Here is an 18350-nt window from a genome sequence, read left to right as displayed (position 1 = left end):
ACGCGTTGCTTTCACCTTGATGGCTGGCTTCTTTACCTCAATGAACGAAATCATGTGACATGATTAATAATCCGGTGGGCCTTTTTTTTTTTCTTCTTTTTCTTTTCTTTTTTGTACAACACGTGATGCAAGTTGAGGCTCGAACTATTCACAAGTATGTGGTGGTTCATTGAAAGGTTCTCGTCACTTCATAGCTATTGATACATCTGCAGTGAGATGATTACATTAGGAAAAAGTGCAAACACAAAAAGGACGCAGACATAGTAGCCCAACCCGCATTATATCCCCCGATACATCTCCTGATGGGTGGTGCTGCTATTCCTCCGGGCGCGATTATGCCCAGGGTCTCCATGCCGAATGGCTGGCTCGCCGCGATGTTCGGCCATCACGGAAGGCGGCACTTGAGCAGCGTCCATGGGATCCCGTTGCGACGTGGCAGCCCTTTGCGAAGGAGAAGAAAAATCCATGTCAGTCGACGAGCTCGGGTCCTTTTTTTTCTTTTCGTTCGCTAAAAGACAAAGTGCATGCAGAAAAGAAACGGCAGGCGACTAGACAAGACGCAAAAGAGCAGCGACACCGAGGCACCAAGTTTTTGATGATTGGGTGCCCATGGGAAAAAGGAAAAAAAAAAGAAAAAAGTGTAGGGTCACGCCGCCGCCTCGGGATGCTGTGTGTGTGTGTGTGTGTATTTTGGTGTGTGGCTTACGGGCGAGAGAATGTCTGGTCCTGTCCCATGGTCTTCGAGTTGTCGAGGTCGGAGTCGACGCGAGGGTCCATCTTGTTCAGCATATCCTGCTTGTGAGGACCGGCCGTGTTCGGGGCGGGACCCGGGTTGGTGGATCTGGTGTGTCCAGCAGAGCCGAGGCCGCCTGCCGTCGCGCCGCTGTTGAACTGATTGCCGCCCATAGAGGCGCCGGGGGCAGCGCGGTTGTCACGGTCCGAGTCGACGCGGGGGTCGGCCTTGTTGGCCATGCCGCTCTGGTGGGGGCCAGCCCGAGTGTTGGAGCTGCCGTAGCCGCCGGAGGTACCGGTGGTGCCGGAGCTGCCGTAACCGCCGGAGGTACCGGTGTTGCCGGAGCTGCCGTAACCACCGGAGGTACCGGTGTTGCCGGAGATGCCGTAGCCGCCAGTGTTACCGGTGTTGCCGGAGCCGAAGGTGTTCTCGCCGCGGGTGGTGCCGGAGGTGCCAGTAGTGCCGGAGCCGAAGGTGTTCTCGCCGCGGGTGGTGCCGGAGGTACCGTAGCCGCCGGAGGTGCCAGTGGTGCCAGTGGTGCCAGTAGTGCTGGAGCCGAAGGTGTTCTCGCCGCGAGTAGAGCTGCCTAGACCGGAAGTGCCGGTGGTGCTGCCGGGAGCGCCGCGGTGGTCACGGTCCGAGTCGACGCGGGGGTCAACCTTGTTGGCCATGCCGCTCTGGTGGGGGCCATCCCGAGTGTTGGAGCTGCCGTATGCGCCAGTGGAAGTGGTTCCGGTGGTGCCGGTGGTGCCAGAGCCGCCAGGCGCGCCAGTGACGCCAACGCCAGCGTTGCCGTAGTTATCGGTGGTGGAACCGGTGCCTTGGGTGGAGCCGGCGCCCAAGTTGGAGCCCGGGGCAGAACGGTGATCACGGTCAGAGTCGATGCGAGGGTCAGCCACATTGGCGGTGCGGGTCTCATGGTGGCCGTGGGAACCAGCAGGGTCGGATTCGGAGCTCTTGTCGGACGTCATGGCGTCCTTGATCTTGTGAATCATGTTAGACATGTTGGATGGTGTTTATGGTCGTGTATATTTTTGGTATCTTAAAAAAGGAACTTGATGAGTTGCGATGAGTGGGTATTATCGCCGTTGGTTTTGTTAATTGTTCTTGTTGTTTTGTTGTTGTTGATGATGAAAGGTGAAGTGCAGAGAGGAGCAGCAGATGAAGGAGGAGAGGAGGGGGTTCTTATATATCAGCGTTTCGTCACGCATTTGCTGGAATCGACTTGGGGCGATGAGATCCAAGTGGAAACGTCAGGTGATACAAGTGTCTGACGAGAATGAACGCAAAAAGTGATCGACGACAGGACCCTTCCAACCATTGTTCATACCCAACTAAAGATGTCACCGTTAGTGCCGCAATCCAGGTTGAAGCTCATGTCATGGCACCTCAGACTAAGCTCATGGACGTCATAGGGCCTGGGGACCAAATGCAAACGGGATCTACGAAAAGTAGTGTACACTTACTGCCATTACTCGTGTCGTGGTTTGTTTCGGTTTGCTTTTTCACCAAGGTATTTTTTGTAGCAGCAGCACAGCCACCCAGTACCTACCTGAGGTAATAAACACGAAGTACCGATAGTCCATCCGTACCTTAGGTGGTACTCCGTACTTCGTACTTCGTACACCGGGCGTTCACTGAAGCCGAGCCAGACAAGGACCGCCAGCTCAGCAACGCGTTCCCCGAAGTAACAATGTCATGCAGGTAATCCCCAATGGTCCTAGCTGTCGTGAAGCTATCTCGCAATGGCCCCCTTCTTACGTCATCCCCGTACCCCCCATGTCGGTGACGTTTAGGGCTGGCTCGCCAAGGTTGGCCGAAATGAAACGTCGAGGGAAGCGACAAGGGTCAGGAGGCAAAGCCAAAGATCGTCGAGTTGAGCTCCGGGGACCCAGGGACGCAGGGACGGGAGCCACTTTTACTCCGTACGGAATGGTCTCCAGCACGTCCGTGGGAGGACTGAACCCGATATGGGGAGCTTGAGAAGGCATTCCCATGCGGACTGTGCCACTGTGGAACTACGGATACAACGGGTGGGCTAAACTCGATGGGGCGGGACGGACGCGTGGCTCAATCCGTATTTCCATCACCTCTTCAACCATGATGTCGCACTCCTGGACCGCCTCCGAGTACCTGAGACGCGGTACCTTATGTATCCCCAACGTTGAATGGTTAGGTTGGTCGGAGGACATACCTACCGAGCAAGCGTGTCCCCAGAGTTCATGACGCCATCAGATTGCAACGCAACAAGCTCTGATTGTTGTGGTTGCGTTGTTGTTGCCGCGAGACCCACTGTGGCTAGTGATGTGGAGGAGATCCAGGTTGTGGCGTCACCGTGCGCCGCATCTGCGTCATCGACTTTGCTAAAACAGATAGGGGTATGTACCTGCCATCTCCCATCTCCCATCTCCGTCTGGACAACAAGCAAGCCCATCATCGGACTTTCCTCGCTGTCCGTCGCCGTTCTCTCCGTAGCTGCCGATCACTGCCGCGCCGACATCGTCTTTTGGTGGAAAGCGAAGCTTTCCTCGTGATATCTGACCTAGGTAGTATCTGTAGGCCTAACCTCTAAGGTTAGGTACTGAAGATCTAATCACCCCAAAACGGAACGGAACCCTTCCACAGTAATACACGTAGACAGACAAAGACGGTACGATAGCACTTGAAGTCCATACGAGCCCAAGTCCGTTGTCAGTCGGTAACAACATGGACGCTCTACGGAGTATTCTGGAGTCGGGTATCTCGTTCGCATTCTTCAGGGACTTTGAGGACTACCTTGGGACAGATAAAAAGAACCCGGGGTCGTTTACGGTCGTTTACACAGACTTGGCCTTTTTTACACTTTGACGAATACATACATTCAAGATATGATAACGTTGGAGCATTGAATTAAAACTGTTGATGGTGAGAATTATGAATTTATACATGCCGTTGAGGCTAGGTGTATCACGGTATTAAGAGGGGTATCAACGCCCGCATCCTTCCTCCAAATGAGGCCACTCAAATATTCATCCAGTCGTGTACTCGGCTCAGTCTGCCCTCATCTTTTGTCACGACACATTTTGGAATTTAAGAAAAGAAAAAAAAGAAAAAAAGGAGAAGACAAAAAAAAAAAGCCAAAAGCTGTGCCCTAGGCCGAAACCCTCCAAAGAAAGTGGCCCCGTGAGATATTATAATCGAACAAACAGCTGGTGTGTGATTTGGCCGAGTAGGGACAGCTAGGAGCTAACAAGACTCGCGCTTAGACGCGAGAGCGGTACCAAGTGCGACGACCGTCGGCCGGGCGGCTATGGGTGGTGGTGGTGCGGCGGCGGGTCCAGAAGAAGCCGATGATGGCAGAAGCGAGCCAGCAGATGGCGGACAGGAAGGAAAAGGCGACGACGGCCTTCATGCGACCACAGGCGTCGTCTCCCGTCACGGTAACGTTGCCCCAGTTGAAGACGCCGCCGCAACCATTACCAATGAGCTGGAACACACACGTATGTTAGCCAAAGGAGGCCACTCATAATCATATCGGGCCGCTCAGGTCTTTTGTCTCTCGTCGAAGGGAGGATGAAAAGACACCAGAACAAGGGAAAGACTTACATCAACAAGCAGGCCGAATGCCACAAACCAAAGGATGGAGATGAAGAGGTCGACAGGCCAGTGGATGAAGGCGCTTGAGAAGGGGAGGAGCCACAGGAGGGAGAGAAGCATAGCCAGGGCTGCGACAACGATGGTGTAAATGTGACGGCCATTATCCCAGGCCGATGCCTCGGAGTTGTCAAGATAATGACCGACGATACCGGCAACAATGGCTGCAAAGGCGAGCTCGGCGGCCCGGAGGATGAAGCTGAGAATGCGGTCGAGAGCCATGATGTAAAAGGTGGTCTATGGTCCGGTGTGTGTGTGTGCGTGTGCGTGTGCGTTGTGCGTTGTGTGTTGTGTGTGGTGTGTGGTGTGTGGTGTGTGGTGTGTCGCACTTGGGTTGCGGATTCAGGGGGGAGGTTGGTAATGGTTGGGTTGAGACTGCTGGCGGTTTGGTTTGGTGCTTAGCCTGACCTGGAACTTGTTTTTCTAATGTTGAGAGAGACTACCGTTGGGGGAAAAGGAGGAACTTGTCGGCAAGGTTGAAGCGGCACGCTTCAAAGTATTTATCGATCATCTCGGGACAGTTAGGTTGACGTCAAACTACAAAATAAGGTAGGAGATGACTGCCAAGGAGTTAGATGTCATAATTCATGGCAAGGGGTTCTAGAATAGGACGAGCTACCAAGGATTGGGGGGGTCATGACTGGATGGTCCGGCGCGTCATTGCTATGGCCGTATGTTACATGTACGTGTAGTGTAGGTACGTTGTAGTGTAATGTACTTGTGCCAAGATGCAGGGTATTAAGACAGGCGTGTCCCTCGCTGGGCATTGCATCGTATGAAGAGCGACAGGCGTGGGACCGAATGAACGTCGCCTCGGCGCACCTGGTGTACAACGTACTGTACACGTACTTCAGTTCTGGGTACGGGTAGAGTGTAAAAGAGACGTCACCCAAGGCGAGTCCTAGACGTCCAGGTGGTCGTGAAACATAAGGTACGGTGGGTGGTTGCCGGATTGAAGACGATGAGGTCACCCGACCCAGGACGGGACTGTCAAAGTCATCACGCCAAGCTCTACCTTATTGTTGTGGCGTCGTACCTGGATACACTTGAGTGGGAAAGGAGACAGGGAAGAATTTATGTGCGCTGTATGATGCCATAGGATCTTGAAAGAGTTGCACGGACCAGAGTATCTCAAAGGGAAAGTTGAGACCGGAGAGACGGCGAGCTTCTAAGTGTTTCCATCTGAGGATGCCATCTTGCTGTGGATTGGCTGGAAGGCGTCCAAATGTAGGTAGCACCTATCACGAGGGCCCCTGGGCTTATGCGGTGGCTGATGACGCAGGCCGTCCAAAGAAAGGTGTGGCTGGTACTGCTGGTAATTAATGTGAGACGGCGCTGGTCATCAAGCCGGGGAAGTCTCGACCCGAAGGAAAGGTGCAGGGTTATCAAGTGTGACGTCACAGTTTGAAGTTCGACGCATGCCAGGGGAAACTGGATATAGGGAGGATGTTTTGGCATGTTCATCTGACTGTATCGATCCAGTAATCACCCACCGACAACACCGAGGTGTGACTACCTCGGTGTTTATCTACCATATGCCCCGGGCAGGAGCTTTCAATGCAGGACCATCGTAGGAAGGTTCATCCGACCACTTACACTACCTACCTGTACCTACCTACCTTACCTTAATTGATCGCCCCTACCTTGCCGACTTTCACTGCTCTCAATGTTATGGAAGCAACAAAAACAGGAAACCATGGGATTTGCGGTTAGTGGTGGGAAAGACCTCCTGTCTGCATAATAATACCTGAATACCCAACCCAGGTCATCTGTACATACCCCGTAAAATAGGTAAGGTGGCTAGGCTAATCTCGGTCAACCGTCCTATGATTTCACGGTGTTGTCCACTGATGGACTTGGTGCTTTTGTTAAATCCTCGTTGAATTAAATCATCAAAGAGTTCATCAATCTCATTCAATCATCCAACTCGTCCATTATACCGACATCCATTCGTACAGTCATGACAAGAAAGAGAAGAAAAAGACAAGCGTGAAACGACATGGCAGCCACGAAGAAGCGTACAATCCTGAAGATGAAGAAGAGATGAAAAAAATGAAAAAAAAAGAGACAAGAACGGAAAGAGAGAAAGGAAATAGTAGGAGAAGAAAGAGAAATCAAAAATCAAAAACCTGAATCTTGGCGAAAAAACGACAACATCAACATCAAGCCGTAAAGAACCGCTTGAAAGCAGCCCTAAGCCCATTATTCTTCTCCTTCTCCATCTCCTTGGCCCTTCTCCTTCTCTCCTCCTCCCTCGCCTTTCGTCGCGAGTCCTCGCCCCTCTTCGACTCCGACATTTCTTCCGACGACACCGTCTCTACAGCTGCAGCCGCCGCTGCTTTCCTCGCTGCCCTCCTCGCCTCTCGCGCTTCACGGGCCTCACGGGCCTCTCGCGCTTCACGGGCTTCACGGGCCTTATTGGCCTCACGAGCTTCCTTGGCCTTCCTCGCCTCCCTGGCCTCCCGAGATTCTCTGGCCTCCTTTGCCTGGCGCGCCTCTTCCGCCACAGCCTCCCTCGCCCGCTCCAGCTTGGCCTTGTCATCAGCCCCCCGACTGTGTCCGTTGCTGGAACCGTGCCGGGACCTGGTTGTGCTTGGCCTCTTGGTCGCATCCCGTGGCGGCGAGGGCGGTTCAGCCGTCTTGGCAGCCGTCTTTGCAGCCACCTCTCTCTCCCGGTAGCTTCCGCTGTCGTCGACGTCCGCGTGTCCGTCGTCTTTGATGATTTGCGGTGGGAACGTCGATTTGACTACGCCTTCGGCGTTCTTGATGTCGAAAAACTTCTTGCTGGTCGCCGATACCGGAGTCACCGAGGGCGACTCCTCCTTGCTGCCCGTGGCACTGTACTGCCGCGACGACCGTTGGTGCCGATGGCCGTCTCGGTCCCGGTCCCGGTCCCGGTCTCGGCCCCGATCTCGGTCTCGCTCCCTGTCCTTGTCCTTGTGCCTCCGTCGCTCCTCGTGTTCTCTCTCCCTCTCCTTCTCCAGCCGCCGCTCCTCTTTGCGCCTTTCGTGCGCCGCCTGCTCTTCCGGCGTGCGCTCGCTACGGTGTCGTCTGCGCGGGGAGTCGGTGGCTTCGGAGAAGCCGCTGTCCTGACGTTTCGGTGTCCGTGGCGGTGTGTGTGTTCCCGAATCAGACCCAGAGCGAACGGAGCGAGAGGCCCGCTCGCGGTCGTGGTCGCGATCCCTATCGCGCTCGCGCTCGTGCTCACGCTCACCATCTCGTGCCCGTTCGCTGTCGGTGCGATGGCGGCGGTGATGAGAATGGTGCGAATGGTGCGAGTGACGTCGACTCCTGCTCTCCCTGCCGTCGTCCTCGCCTCTGCTGCGGCTAGAATGGTGCGACGAGTGATGAGAATGTCGATGTCTGCGCCGCCTCTCACCATCTCGCCAAGATTCCGACTCTTTCTTGTCATCCCTATCGTCTGTGAATAGGTCAGCAACCGACTTTCGAAGTTCCTCTTCTTGATGCTCCGTAGTCCCTTGTGCATGAATCATAGGTTGGCCGGACACGAAAGGCGGATCAGAATCTCCTCCGCTTCCCACCATCTTCTGGGCTTGGACATGTGACAGATTGCGTTGTTCTGGACCGGACTGCGAGATTTCACCACGTAGTGGGCGCTGAGGAGAGCTCAAGACTTCGGCTGTAGCGTAGAGAACCACGGCGGCGGCAACCATTTCTTCCGCCCGAGCCATGGACAGCTTCCGCTGACGTCGGAGCGTCCTGGCCCTTTGTTTGGGGCTGGGAGACACATCTGACGCATCAGGCAGTACGATGCCTGGCGTCGCAGCACCGACACGATGCTCCGGGTCGAGAGGGGTAGGGGGCCGCCTTTGGGATTCGAAGAACGATTCGTCCGTTTGCGTACCCTCGTCTACCATGCCGGCTTTGGCCGGTGTAACACCTCTCTGCGTAATGGAGTCGTCACCAGCATGGCCATCCTTGCTCTCGGCGTCTTTGACGGGAATCATCGGCTCCGCGACTCTGTCTCTAGACTCCGAGACGGCGGTGGTTTGGTATGCTTGGACCGGTTCACATCCCTCCAGTGCAGTTTGGATCAGCTTATCCGAGGAACTGCGGCTCATGGAGGAAGGCACCGCGCGCGCTTTCTCTTCCTCCACAATCGGTTCTCGGACTGAGCCTTGGTCATACCCATCGTCCTTGGACAGCTCGTGTGCGGCAGCCCCACCAGCAACAGCGGTAGCGGCAGCGGCAGTAATGCCAACCGATGCGGCGCCTGCAACCATGACGCTTGTTTCGGAGGAATCCTCGATCGGAGCTGTAGTAGCGTCCTCTTCACTCGGCCGGCTGGGCCCTGAGGCGTCTCTTTCCACGATGGCGCTTTCCGTCGGGACACTACCACCACCGTCGCTGAGAGTTTCCTCGTCCACAGGCAATTGGGAAGACAGCCCGTCGCCGGGAATCTCCAATGTTTCGGAGGCATCTCCTTGGCCATCATCAGCATGCCGATGATCGTGTGAAGTGGGACTGCTTGGCTGTGCCGTCTCATCGAGCACTGACGCCGGCTGTTTGTCTTCGGAATCTGTCACTGTTTGATCTTCTTCGTCCATCATGTCGCGCTCAACGATGACTATATCGGAATCGCTGTCCCGCTGTTGGGCTTCATTCTGTTGAGAGGCTCCCGGCAGATCAAAGTGTGCATTTGAAGCGGCATGACCAACGCCGACTTTGTCCACAGGGCCTGGAGTTGGTGTGCTCCGGTCCCAATCGCCTTCAGAAAATGTAGACTCTGGTGTGTCTTGCGTAATGTTATCTCTGTCACTCGTATCCTGTTCGGACTGAGGCGCAGATTCTGTAGTTTCGACAGGCGGCGGAGTTCCGGAGCTGGGATTCTCGACGATTTCTGTCTCGGGCATGATGGAGGCTTCGCTGACAAATATCACAGAAGACTGGATCTCAGACTCTTCGACAGGGGGCAACTCCTTTCCAGATCCAGCCTGAGCGGATTCTTCCACGCTAACGAGTATCACAGAAGACTGGATCTGAGACTCTTCAACAGGGGGCAACTCCTTTTCAGACTCCGACTGAGCGGATTCTTCCTCGCTCACTGGTTGCAGAACAATTGGTTGTGCTTCGTCTGCTTCACCAGAGCTGGTTGCCTTGGGAGTGTCGAGCTCATCGGCAGTGATCTGGTCCTGGTCCTGGTCCTGGATGGCAGTGTTCGCAGCTAAAGGGCTTGGTCCCTCTGTCGAGTCGGGTATCCCCGCAGCTGCAGTGTCTTGTGTTGCATCAGGGTTGTCGACGGTGGCCATCACGGTGGCTTCCTGCTCACAACTTGGTTCCTCAACAGATGTAGACGGCTCGGTAGAGCTGGACTCTTCCGAACCAGGGGCTTCAGCATCATCCTGGTATATCGCGGGTGACTCGGGGCCGACGAGAATACTGTCAACGTCGTCTGGTGGCGTATTGAGTTCCTCGACGCGAACCTCAATGTCAAGGAGTTTCAGTTTTTCCTCGTCTTCAAGCACCGGCGGGGAGCTGGGTTCCGCTTCCAGCTGACGAACATCATTGGAAAGAACAGATGTCTCTGTCTCTGCTACCGGGTCGGTGTTTTCGTCTCCTGTTGCCAGTCTACCGGGGATTTCAGCAGTTTCTTCCCCTTGCTCAACGGGTCCCGCGAAAACATCATCGGGGGCTGCTTGGTCCGCTTTTGGCTCGTGGATGAGTGTGGGATTCTCCGGGGCCTCGTCTTGTGTGTCGGGATCTTCAACGATACTTCTCGGATTGGCCGTAACATCCTCCCAATCGGCAGTAGACTCGTCGTTGATCGTGCCTGGGGATAATTCCGCTTGTTCAGGCGTCGTCGACTCTACTTCAGGGGAGATTTGGTGCTCATCTAGTGCGGATTCCGACTCCGAGGGGTGTTCGGGATGTGATGACAGTCGAGTGTCGGACTCTTGTTGCATCTCGGCGCTTTCCTCTGCCAAGATCTCGGATACGGTGGGCTCATCGAGAGGGAGAGCCTTAGGAAGATCGTTCTCGTGGGGTTCGGTGAGGGTTATCTCTTCCGGACCTGGAAGAGCTGTCCCAGATGATTCTTGAGACTCACTCTCACTCGGCGGCGAAGCTGGCGGATCGTTGGGCTCCTCGGACTTCTCGGCTAGTACTTGCTCCGACTCGCCAGGATTTCTGGGCTGTGATTGAGAATCCGTTTCAACCGAAGTGACATCTGAGCCAACGAGCTGTTCTTCAGCGCCAACCATACATGTAGCATTATCGGGCCCGGCGAGAGTCTTTTCAGGCTCAGCAGCTATCTCCGCCACGTCTGCACGTGGGCACGAAAATGCCGACGTAGTGCTCGTCGCTACTGCTACGGGCTCGTTCGGCAAGCCCAGGAGCCCAGTCTGCGGGCTCTCGGCCTCGACGAGCGCATTCGGCGACGTCACCGGCGGTTCCGAGATATCCGCCAACTCCGGTTCCTGTTTATCGGTGAAACGTGCCTGGTCCACCTCCGTCGTCGGATCATGATCGACGCCGCTGCCTTGGTCCTTGAGTTCGTCGAGTCCCGCTGTCACTTCTGCGGTTGTTGAAGGCACACATGGAGTCTCCTGTACGGAAGCCGCTTCCGCCTGAGCTGCAACCACATCCACATCGCCGTTGTCTCGCAAGTCCATGCCACTTGGCTCCCAACTCGAATCCGCCAAATCTCGTGTGCCTCCAGTGGGGATGACGGGATCGGGGGATAGGAGATGGGCCTCACCTTGTATCTCTACTTTCTTAACCACAACGTCTGGGATCGGTCCCACCTTGTCCTTGCTCTCTTCCTCTTCGACGTCTTTAGTCTGTTCTGCATCGGCTGCTGGAACCGCTGCCGGTTCGTCGGCCGCTTTGGTTTCTGTGTCGGGAGCCGGTTCGTCTGCCGGCTTGCTCTCCGCCTCCTCCCCTGTGGGCTCGGCAATCGGCTGTTCCTCTGGCGTCTCCGCCGGTGCATCTGCTGCTGCGTCTGCTGCTGCGTCTACTGGGGCGTCTGCCGGTGCGTCTGCCGGTGCGTCTGCCGGTGCGTCTGCCGGTGTGTCTGCCGGTACGTCTGCCGGTGTGTCCGCCGGTGTGTCCGCTGGTGTGTCCGCTGCTGTATCTTCTAGTACCTCCGCTGCTGCTTCCGCTGCTGCTTCCGCCAATGCGTCTGCCGGTTCCTCCGCTGCTGCTTCCGCCGGTGCGTCTGCCGGTGCGTCTGCCGGTGCGTCTGCCGGTGCGTCTGCCGGTGCGTCTGCCGGTGCGTCTGCCGGTGTGTCTGCCGGTGCGTCTGCCGCTGCCTCTGCTACTACTTCCGCCGGTGCTTCCGCCGGTGCGTCTGGCCCCTCTTCAGGTTGAGGGGAAGGATCGCCTGTAGTGGCGGCAACATCTTCGGGATCCGGTTCTTTCGCTTCCTCCTGGGCACCTCCTTCCGCGGGGGCATCGCTAACATCCTGGTTCGTATCCACAGGAGGGGACAGTTCATCCTGCGTCTCCGAGGGTGGCTCCGTCTGCTCGGCTTGTGCAGCACCGTCCGTGTTCTCAGCTTCGGCCGCCTCAGCCTTCTCCGCCTCTGGCTCGGCGTCTTTGCCCGCGTCCGCGTCCGCGTCCGAGGTGACCGGTGGTTCAGGCTCAGCCTCCGCTGGCTTCGCTTCTTCAGTACTTTCGGGAGCAGTTTCGCCCTCAGTCTTTTCCTCGGCGTCGGTGGAAGTAGTCTCTGCAGGGGCAGCAGCGACGTCTCCGGCCTCTCCACTTTCTGCTAGTGAGTCGCTGCCCTTCTCAGCCTCGGCTTCAACAGGGGGAGGCTCTGCGTCGCCGCTAGCTGGTTCCGCGGCGGTCGGTTCAGGAGGCAGCTCGGCGTCCTGGCTTGCGTCAGCACCATCGTCCTTCGCGGTACCGTCTTCGACAGGCGCAGATTCGGCGGTGGCGTCCGCTGGTTCTTGAGAAGACTGGTCTGGTTCGGACGCGTCTTTGGCTTCCCCATCGGCAGGCCCAGGTGGCGAGTCGTCAGCGAGTTCTTGGCCGGCACCTTCAGCAGTTGTATCGGCCTCCTTGATTGCTTCAGAGTCGGCGGGAGGAGGCTCGGAGTCTCCGTCTGTGTTCTGAGCAGGGGCCTCTGCGGGTGGCTCTTCCGCTTTTTCCCCGTCAGCGTCTGCCGGAGCGGACGGTTCGGAAGACGAGGGCTGCTCATCCTTCGCGTCTTGGGCATTATCTTCCGCAGCCGGTGCATCGTTGTTAGCGGCCTCGCTTTCCTCGACTGGGGGCGGTGTTGCCTCTTCGGATCCTGGCCCTTGAGCGTCGGCCAGGACGGTGGCCTCAGCGTCGCCGACTTCGGGGGCATCTTCCGGATTCTCGGGTTCTTCAGATTCCTTAGATCCCTTGCCGACCTCGGCTCGGACATCGGCGTCCGGTGCGTTTACGTCTTCCGCCTTCCCGTCGTCATCTGCCTTGGCCTCGTCCGCTGCTGAGATCTCTTCTGGCTGAGGCTCGCTCTCTTCCTTGGGTTCGTCTGCTTTGGCTTCTGCCTCTGCTTTCGGCTCTTCGTCGGCTTTAGGCTCCTCCTCGGTCTTGGGTGTCTCCTCAGCCTTGGTCTCGGCCTCGGTGGCAGGTTCTGTGGCAGATTCTGTAGCGTCGGGGGCGGGTTCAGGAGCGGCGGAATCCTCAGCATTCGCATCGGTCGTCGGCGTCTCCTGTTCCGCACTCGGAGGGTCGGGACTGGTCTCTGCTTCAACACTTGGCTGTTCCTCAGCGGTTTCAGTTGTTGGAACAGGCGTTTCTTCCGCCGCTTCATCTCCCGGCTTGCAGTCTGCAGCTTCATCATCTTGGACAACGGTTTCCGCGAGCTCGCCATTTGCGGCGTCCTCCGATTTGGGCTCCTGATCGGCGGGTGCCGGGATTGCACCATCAACAGCTGCTGCTGGTGTTGCGTCCTCGGATACTGGGAATTCTTTGAAACTCAACTCCTTCCCGTCGCTTGGAATGGGGATGAGGTCTGCATCTTCAGGCAAGCCCGCGTCCTCTCCACTGTCCTGCATGTCAGCCGAGGCATCCTCGACATTGGGGGTGGTGGCAGCTTCGTCTTTCTGGTCCTCGCTAGGACTATCAGCGGGTTGAGGAACTTCCTCGATATCCGGACTTTCAGCAACAGGTTCGGCAGTCTTGGCCTCTTTTTCTTCTTCCTGAGCCGCATCTTGTCCTTCGGTTGATGGCGGCTCATCGGGTGTAGGCTCAGCAGCGGCTGCATCGACAGCCGATTCTTCCTGGTTGAGGGCCTCTTCAGCATTGTCCTGGCCGGGATTTTCGGACGAGGTCTCGGGCTCGGTAGTCTCTGGCTCAGGGGCCGGCGGCGCTTCGGCAACGGGGTCGCTCTTGAGTTCTTCGGCAGCACTGTCCGTAGTCGTGTTCTCGGGCCCGACTTCCTCTTGGCCAGCCGAGGAAGGCTCTGGAGGCGACTCTGGAGCATTCTCAACAGGAGGCTCAGAAGCCTCAATCTGGGCTTCTGGCGCGGCATCTGAGCCGTCTGCTGGTGCGTCTGCTGGTGCGTCTGCTGCTGCATCTGCCGTGTCACGGCCGTCCTGGTCTTGCTTGCCTTCAGCCTCAGTGGGCGCCTCCGGCTCGGGATCTTGTGGAGGCGCACTTTCTCCAGCAGGAGTACTGTCACTTTCAGCTGGCGCCTCAGCCGTGGCATCGTTTAGAACGTTTCCGTCAGGGTTGTCTGAGGTTTCTTCTTGGGCCTCCGGCCGGTCCTGCTCTGGTAGCTCGGGTGGTGCCTGATCGGAGGCAGGCTCCGGGGCGCTCTCGGGAGGAGTCTCATCCTTGACGTCGTTGTTACCCTCGCTCTCTTCTTTCGGAGGCTCTGAGCTATCGCCTTGGGCGTTATCTGTCTCTTCGACCGGCGGCGCTGGTTCAGGTGGAGCATCGGCGGCGGGTTGCGGGTCGTTTTGCGCATCTGAAGAGTCAGGGGCGTCATCGGGCTTGGCGTCATCGGCAGCGGAAACATCTGGAGCCTTCTCCTCGCCCTCGGCCGGGGTTTCAGCGGACGGTGTCGGTTCGGGAGCGGCTTCAGGCTCTGCAACCTCTGGATCCGGATTACTGGTCTGCGCTTCATCCGGCTTGTCGCCGTCTGTTCCGGCATCATCGGGTGAATCGGTTGTGGTTGGCGCCTCGCCTCCAGGCGTGTCGCCGGCCGGCGCAGCTGGTTCGGATGCAGGTTCCGGGTCCTCTTGGGGAGGCATCGGCTCCGATTCCGCAACCGGCGCGTCTTCTTTCGCGTCGCCGCTAGCTGGCTCTTCCGGGTTAGGCTCTTCATCTGTCTGGGCCGTCGGCGCAGGTGCTTCGGCGCCCTCATCGGCATTACTGCTGGGCTGGTCGGCTGCATCAGGGGGTGTGGCATCATCCTTGGAGGCATCGGCGCTAGGTTGAGCGTCTTCCTGTGCGCCACCCCCGGCCGGCTCGTCTTTGGGGGCGGGTTCCTCACTAGTCTCGGCCGCTACCGGCGCTTCTCCGTTGGTTCCGTCCACCGCTTCATCAGGCTTATCGGCTGGCGTGGAAGGGGCGTCCTCGTTGGCACCTTCAGCGCTGGGCTCATCGGCCGTGGGAGCGGATGCATCTCCGGCATCAGGCTTGGCATCCCCGGAGCCATCTTCTGCTGGGGCGTCTTCTGCTGCGGCGTCTTTTGCTAGGGCGTCTGATTGCGGAGGAACATCGTCTGCCGGTGCTTCTGCCGAGGGTGGGCTAGTGTTGTTGTCCTCGGGGTTGTTTCCGGCGTCGGCGTCGGCGTCGGCGTCAGGGGCCGGGGCCGGAACAGAACGCGAGGCATCGGCGGCAGGTTCCGGGTCCATGTTATTGTCCTGGGATTTCTTTCCTTTGGCCTTTTTCTTCTTATCTTTCTTTTCCTTGTTCTCCTTGGCTTTCTGGGCCTTGGGCTTGGGTCCTGGGGGGGCTCCTTCCTTCGCAGGTTCTGGACTTTCTTCGACAGTTTCAGCAGGAGGGGCAGCGGCAGCGTCAGCGTCCGCGTTGGTGTCTGCGTTGGTGTCTGCGTTGGTGTCTGCGTTGGTATCGGGGTTCGTGTCGGCGTTGGTATCGACGTTCGCGTTCGTATCACCGTTGGTGTTGGAGTCGGCGTTGGCTTCAGCGTCGGCTTCCTTTACTTCGGGCACTGGCTCTTGCTCTGGCTCTTGCTCTGGCTCTGGGTCCTTGGCCTTGGACCCCTTTGCCTTCTTTTTGTTCTTCTTCTTCTTGCCCTTGGTCGGCGCCGACTCCTCCTCAACTTCGGGTGTGGCCTCCGGGGGCTCTACAGGGTCATCAGACGGAGCGGCATGTGCTTGTTGTTTCCCCTTCTTGCCCTTCTTTTTTTTCTTGTTTTCGGAGACGACTGGGGCTGGCGGTGCAGGTTCGCCTCCTTCGCCACCGTCTCCTATACTCGAAGGGTTAGTTGGATATCACGGCTCGGAACAGGGCCGGATGTGGCGGATGTTGTCAACGCACCGTTTGCCCTTGCCTCTTCCTCCGTGTCGGAGGGCACGGAGAACTTAACATTGGAGAAGTCGACAGTCTGGACTTCAAGATTGGCCCGGTGAGGGCAGAACTCGACTTCCTCTTGCCACTCCATCTTCTCGTTCTCACTGGTCTCGCCCGGCTCGGGCGAGTGATGTGAGTGAGCAACGTGTAGCCTACAGGTTGGAGGGCACCTCCAGTTGCTCGCTCAGGTCATGCAGGTGTGCTCCCGAGTTGGAGGGCTGTTCGAAACCAGTGTTGTTGTTTTTTTCTTCTTCGGGCTATGGAAGAAAATGAAAGCCCAAAGAGCCCAAGCAGAGAGGTACTTGGGGGGGAGGGCAAGAGCAGTTGAATGGTGGTGGAGGGACACAACAGACACGGGGGTATCCTCAGAAATCGAACACGCAGAACAAGTATTAGAGAAGAGATGTGTATGTTGAGTGGTCGAGAAATTGAATTGAATTGCAATGGCTGATTCGACAAATGTAGATGTAGGCTTCGTCGAAGCAGGCAGTGAATGGCTTGGTCCGCAAGACGAAGAGAGTGACGAAAAAGGAGAAAGGAGAAGAGGGATTCGACGAGATTCACAACGAAGAAGTTGGGCAGTTTCCAGGAAGAGAACAGGGCGACAGTTCCTATTGATCCGAAGCCTCCAAGCAAAGCGAGAGAACAGAACGGACCGGACCTGTCACCACATCACGCACGGGGGGGGGGGGGGGAGAGAGACAAAATCGCCATGCAGCCAAACACTACTGCGTACTACTGCGTCCTACGGCGACCCCACGGCATCCCCCCCATGCAAAGGGACCGGCCGGTTAGGGAGAATGGATAGAGACCCAGTGAGTACGAAGGAAGAAGCGATCGTGCTCGGGGATCATTGGCTCGCGCAAGACTGGCATTGGGGCCACGTCGGTCCAAGGCCGAGACGTGGGACGAGTGGCTGCAAAGGGGGAGGGGGGTGAAATGTGACGATGGGGACGATGCTTCGAAGGTCGACAGCCAGAGAGGACAGGGCGGACTCGGACCACAGGACAGAAAGACACCGGGGGAAAATGAAAGGAAAAGAAGAAAAAAAAAAGAGAAAATAGAATGGCGGCCCAACGATGCAGCGGGACGGGGACGGGTAGACCAGCGGCTTGCATGATGAGTGAGTGGGAGAGAAGAAGCAGCGACCAACCATAATATTAGGTACCTTAGTTGGATATCGGTTTTGCGGTGGACGGTGCGTTGTTTCAACCCGTGGACACCCGGTGAAGTGGCACGAAGTACATCTATCTGCCTGCATTTACAACGGTACATCTACCTTAGACCAGAAGAAAGTGCAAAGGGGAGACAAAGTACCTGTCTCATAATACAAAGAGCCGTAGATAGTACGAAGTAACCACTTCGTCTGAACGGAATATGCGGACACAAAGAACAAATCGAAAGTATCTGGACGTGCAGTACCTTATTACCTAGGTAGGGTACCTACCTCATGGAGCAATCGAAGCGTAAGGTGGACGTCGAGCGCCGACGTGGGCGAGTCGCCTCAACTATGCATAACCTCCCCACCCCCCCCAACCATTTCCCATTTCCCATATCCCCCTCCCCTGCCCTGTTAGGGGGGCGTGCAACGTGGCTCGCCTCCGACCCTCCCGAGAGCCTCCATCGTCGATGAAGGTGGTGGTGGGCGATGTATTAACTCTTGCATCCCCCTTCCTTTGTACGTTGTATTGTAGCATCAAGTACGAAGTATCGGGCCGGAACCACTATTCCCTGCGGCCTATTCCAGTCGGCATTGCAGCCCAACTGTTGCAAATCACTTGTTGGGAGGGATCGAGACACGATCGAGGGGTGTCGTGTCCTCTGGTTTTGTTTTCGTTTGTCTTTTATTGGTACTTCCTCTGCTCAGACGGCAATTCGTGGGCTTGAGAATCGCAGGGAGGACAAGGCATACAAGTACCTGGAGTTACATGAGGCAGCTTAGGTAGCTAACTCTGCGTACTTGGTAATAATTACTTCGTACTTCGTGTTGCTCCGTATTAGTGCAGAGAAGCCCGATCCCTCCATCCAGATCCAGCATCAGTGATTCATTAGGGGGTTGAGTTAGTAGGGCCCAACCTCCCAATTTATGAGACCACTCTCTCTGCAATTTATGGACTGGGAGTCCCAAGGTTATCTCCTGGTTATGTCGTATCGAAGACACAGACAGACACATAAGCTCAATGACGGTGTTATTCTGCGTCGGCGAGATTTTGATGGAAGAGAGGGAGAGGGAGAGAGAGACAAAGACGGGACTGGTGAACGACACTGCCATGTTGATTCAGGGCTGTTAACATAAAGGTACATCCAGGCACCTATACTCGGCGAAGTGACATTTGGAGCAACTGTGGAGAAAACCAATACTGACCCTGTCCTGTCTCGTCCCTGTCACCTGTCATTCTGCCATGCAATGCCCCATTGCAACAGACCAAGACAGAGCTCCATTCGGTGACGAGTGACGACCCCACGAGGTTGGACGGCACAAGTCAAAACAGCG

General features: G+C 56.7%; 6 protein-coding genes across 6 annotated transcripts; all 6 read right to left on the bottom strand.

Annotated features, from left to right (window-relative positions):
* Positions 1 to 247: 247 nt before the first annotated feature.
* Positions 248 to 2210, bottom strand: SODALDRAFT_349360 (hypothetical protein). Its single transcript, XM_028613418.1, has 2 exons — positions 2200 to 2210; positions 248 to 2067 (listed from the first exon to the last, which is right to left on the bottom strand). The coding sequence occupies exon 2, from the start codon at positions 1735 to 1737 to the stop codon at positions 703 to 705; it is 1035 nt and encodes a 344-aa protein (XP_028469159.1). The 5' UTR covers positions 1738 to 2067; positions 2200 to 2210; the 3' UTR covers positions 248 to 702.
* On the bottom strand, positions 1831 to 3411 carry SODALDRAFT_377032 (hypothetical protein; the record flags this gene model as incomplete). Its single annotated transcript, XM_028614876.1, has 6 exons — positions 3220 to 3411; positions 2932 to 3096; positions 2824 to 2866; positions 2495 to 2751; positions 2064 to 2151; positions 1831 to 1947 (listed from the first exon to the last, which is right to left on the bottom strand). Exons 1-6 carry the CDS (start codon positions 3231 to 3233, stop codon positions 1831 to 1833), a joined length of 684 nt encoding a protein of 227 aa, XP_028469158.1. The 5' UTR covers positions 3234 to 3411.
* A 563-nt stretch (positions 3412 to 3974) lies between these two features.
* SODALDRAFT_322503 (hypothetical protein) lies at positions 3975 to 4588 on the bottom strand (the record flags this gene model as incomplete). Its single annotated transcript, XM_028609727.1, has 2 exons — positions 3975 to 4199; positions 4319 to 4588. 2 exons carry the CDS (start codon positions 4586 to 4588, stop codon positions 3975 to 3977), a joined length of 495 nt encoding a protein of 164 aa, XP_028469157.1.
* A 1675-nt stretch (positions 4589 to 6263) lies between these two features.
* Positions 6264 to 11249, bottom strand: SODALDRAFT_117378 (hypothetical protein). The gene has a single exon (XM_028606598.1). It carries the CDS (start codon positions 10996 to 10998, stop codon positions 6529 to 6531), a length of 4470 nt encoding a protein of 1489 aa, XP_028469156.1. The 5' UTR covers positions 10999 to 11249; the 3' UTR covers positions 6264 to 6528.
* Positions 11250 to 13014: 1765 nt separating this feature from the next.
* On the bottom strand, positions 13015 to 16269 carry SODALDRAFT_117375 (hypothetical protein). Its single transcript, XM_028606597.1, has 3 exons — positions 15824 to 16269; positions 13473 to 15752; positions 13015 to 13360 (listed from the first exon to the last, which is right to left on the bottom strand). The coding sequence occupies exons 1-3, from the start codon at positions 15945 to 15947 to the stop codon at positions 13293 to 13295; spliced, it is 2472 nt and encodes an 823-aa protein (XP_028469155.1). The 5' UTR covers positions 15948 to 16269; the 3' UTR covers positions 13015 to 13292.
* On the bottom strand, positions 16254 to 17183 carry SODALDRAFT_117381 (hypothetical protein). The gene has a single exon (XM_028606599.1). It carries the CDS (start codon positions 17129 to 17131, stop codon positions 16592 to 16594), a length of 540 nt encoding a protein of 179 aa, XP_028469154.1. The 5' UTR covers positions 17132 to 17183; the 3' UTR covers positions 16254 to 16591.
* Positions 17184 to 18350: the final 1167 nt, after the last annotated feature.

Source organism: Sodiomyces alkalinus (assembly GCF_003711515.1).
Source record: "Sodiomyces alkalinus F11 unplaced genomic scaffold SODALscaffold_2, whole genome shotgun sequence".
Classification (NCBI taxonomy): Eukaryota; Fungi; Ascomycota; class Sordariomycetes; order Glomerellales; family Plectosphaerellaceae; genus Sodiomyces; species Sodiomyces alkalinus.
The sequence above is the reverse complement of the archived record's forward strand: the minus strand, read 5'-3'. Positions and strand labels throughout refer to the sequence as shown.

Bases quoted from the DNA above. Each gene is read 5' to 3' on its own strand.
- SODALDRAFT_117378 (XM_028606598.1), bottom strand. From the start codon at position 10,998: ATGGACTTGCGAGACAACGGCGATGTGGATGTGGTTGCAGCTCAGGCG.
- SODALDRAFT_349360 (XM_028613418.1), bottom strand. From the start codon at position 1,737: ATGTCTAACATGATTCACAAGATCAAGGACGCCATGACGTCCGACAAG.
- SODALDRAFT_117381 (XM_028606599.1), bottom strand. From the start codon at position 17,131: ATGTACCGTTGTAAATGCAGGCAGATAGATGTACTTCGTGCCACTTCA.
- SODALDRAFT_117375 (XM_028606597.1), bottom strand. From the start codon at position 15,947: ATGGAGTGGCAAGAGGAAGTCGAGTTCTGCCCTCACCGGGCCAATCTT. The intron at 15,753-15,823 runs GTGCGTTGACAA...CTTCGAGTATAG, and splicing joins GGAAGAGGCAAGGGCAAACG to GAGACGGTGGCGAAGGAGGC. The intron at 13,361-13,472 runs GTCCGGATATCG...CATGCAGGACAG, and splicing joins TGCCGAACCTGTTGCTGAAA to TGGAGAGGACGCGGGCTTGC.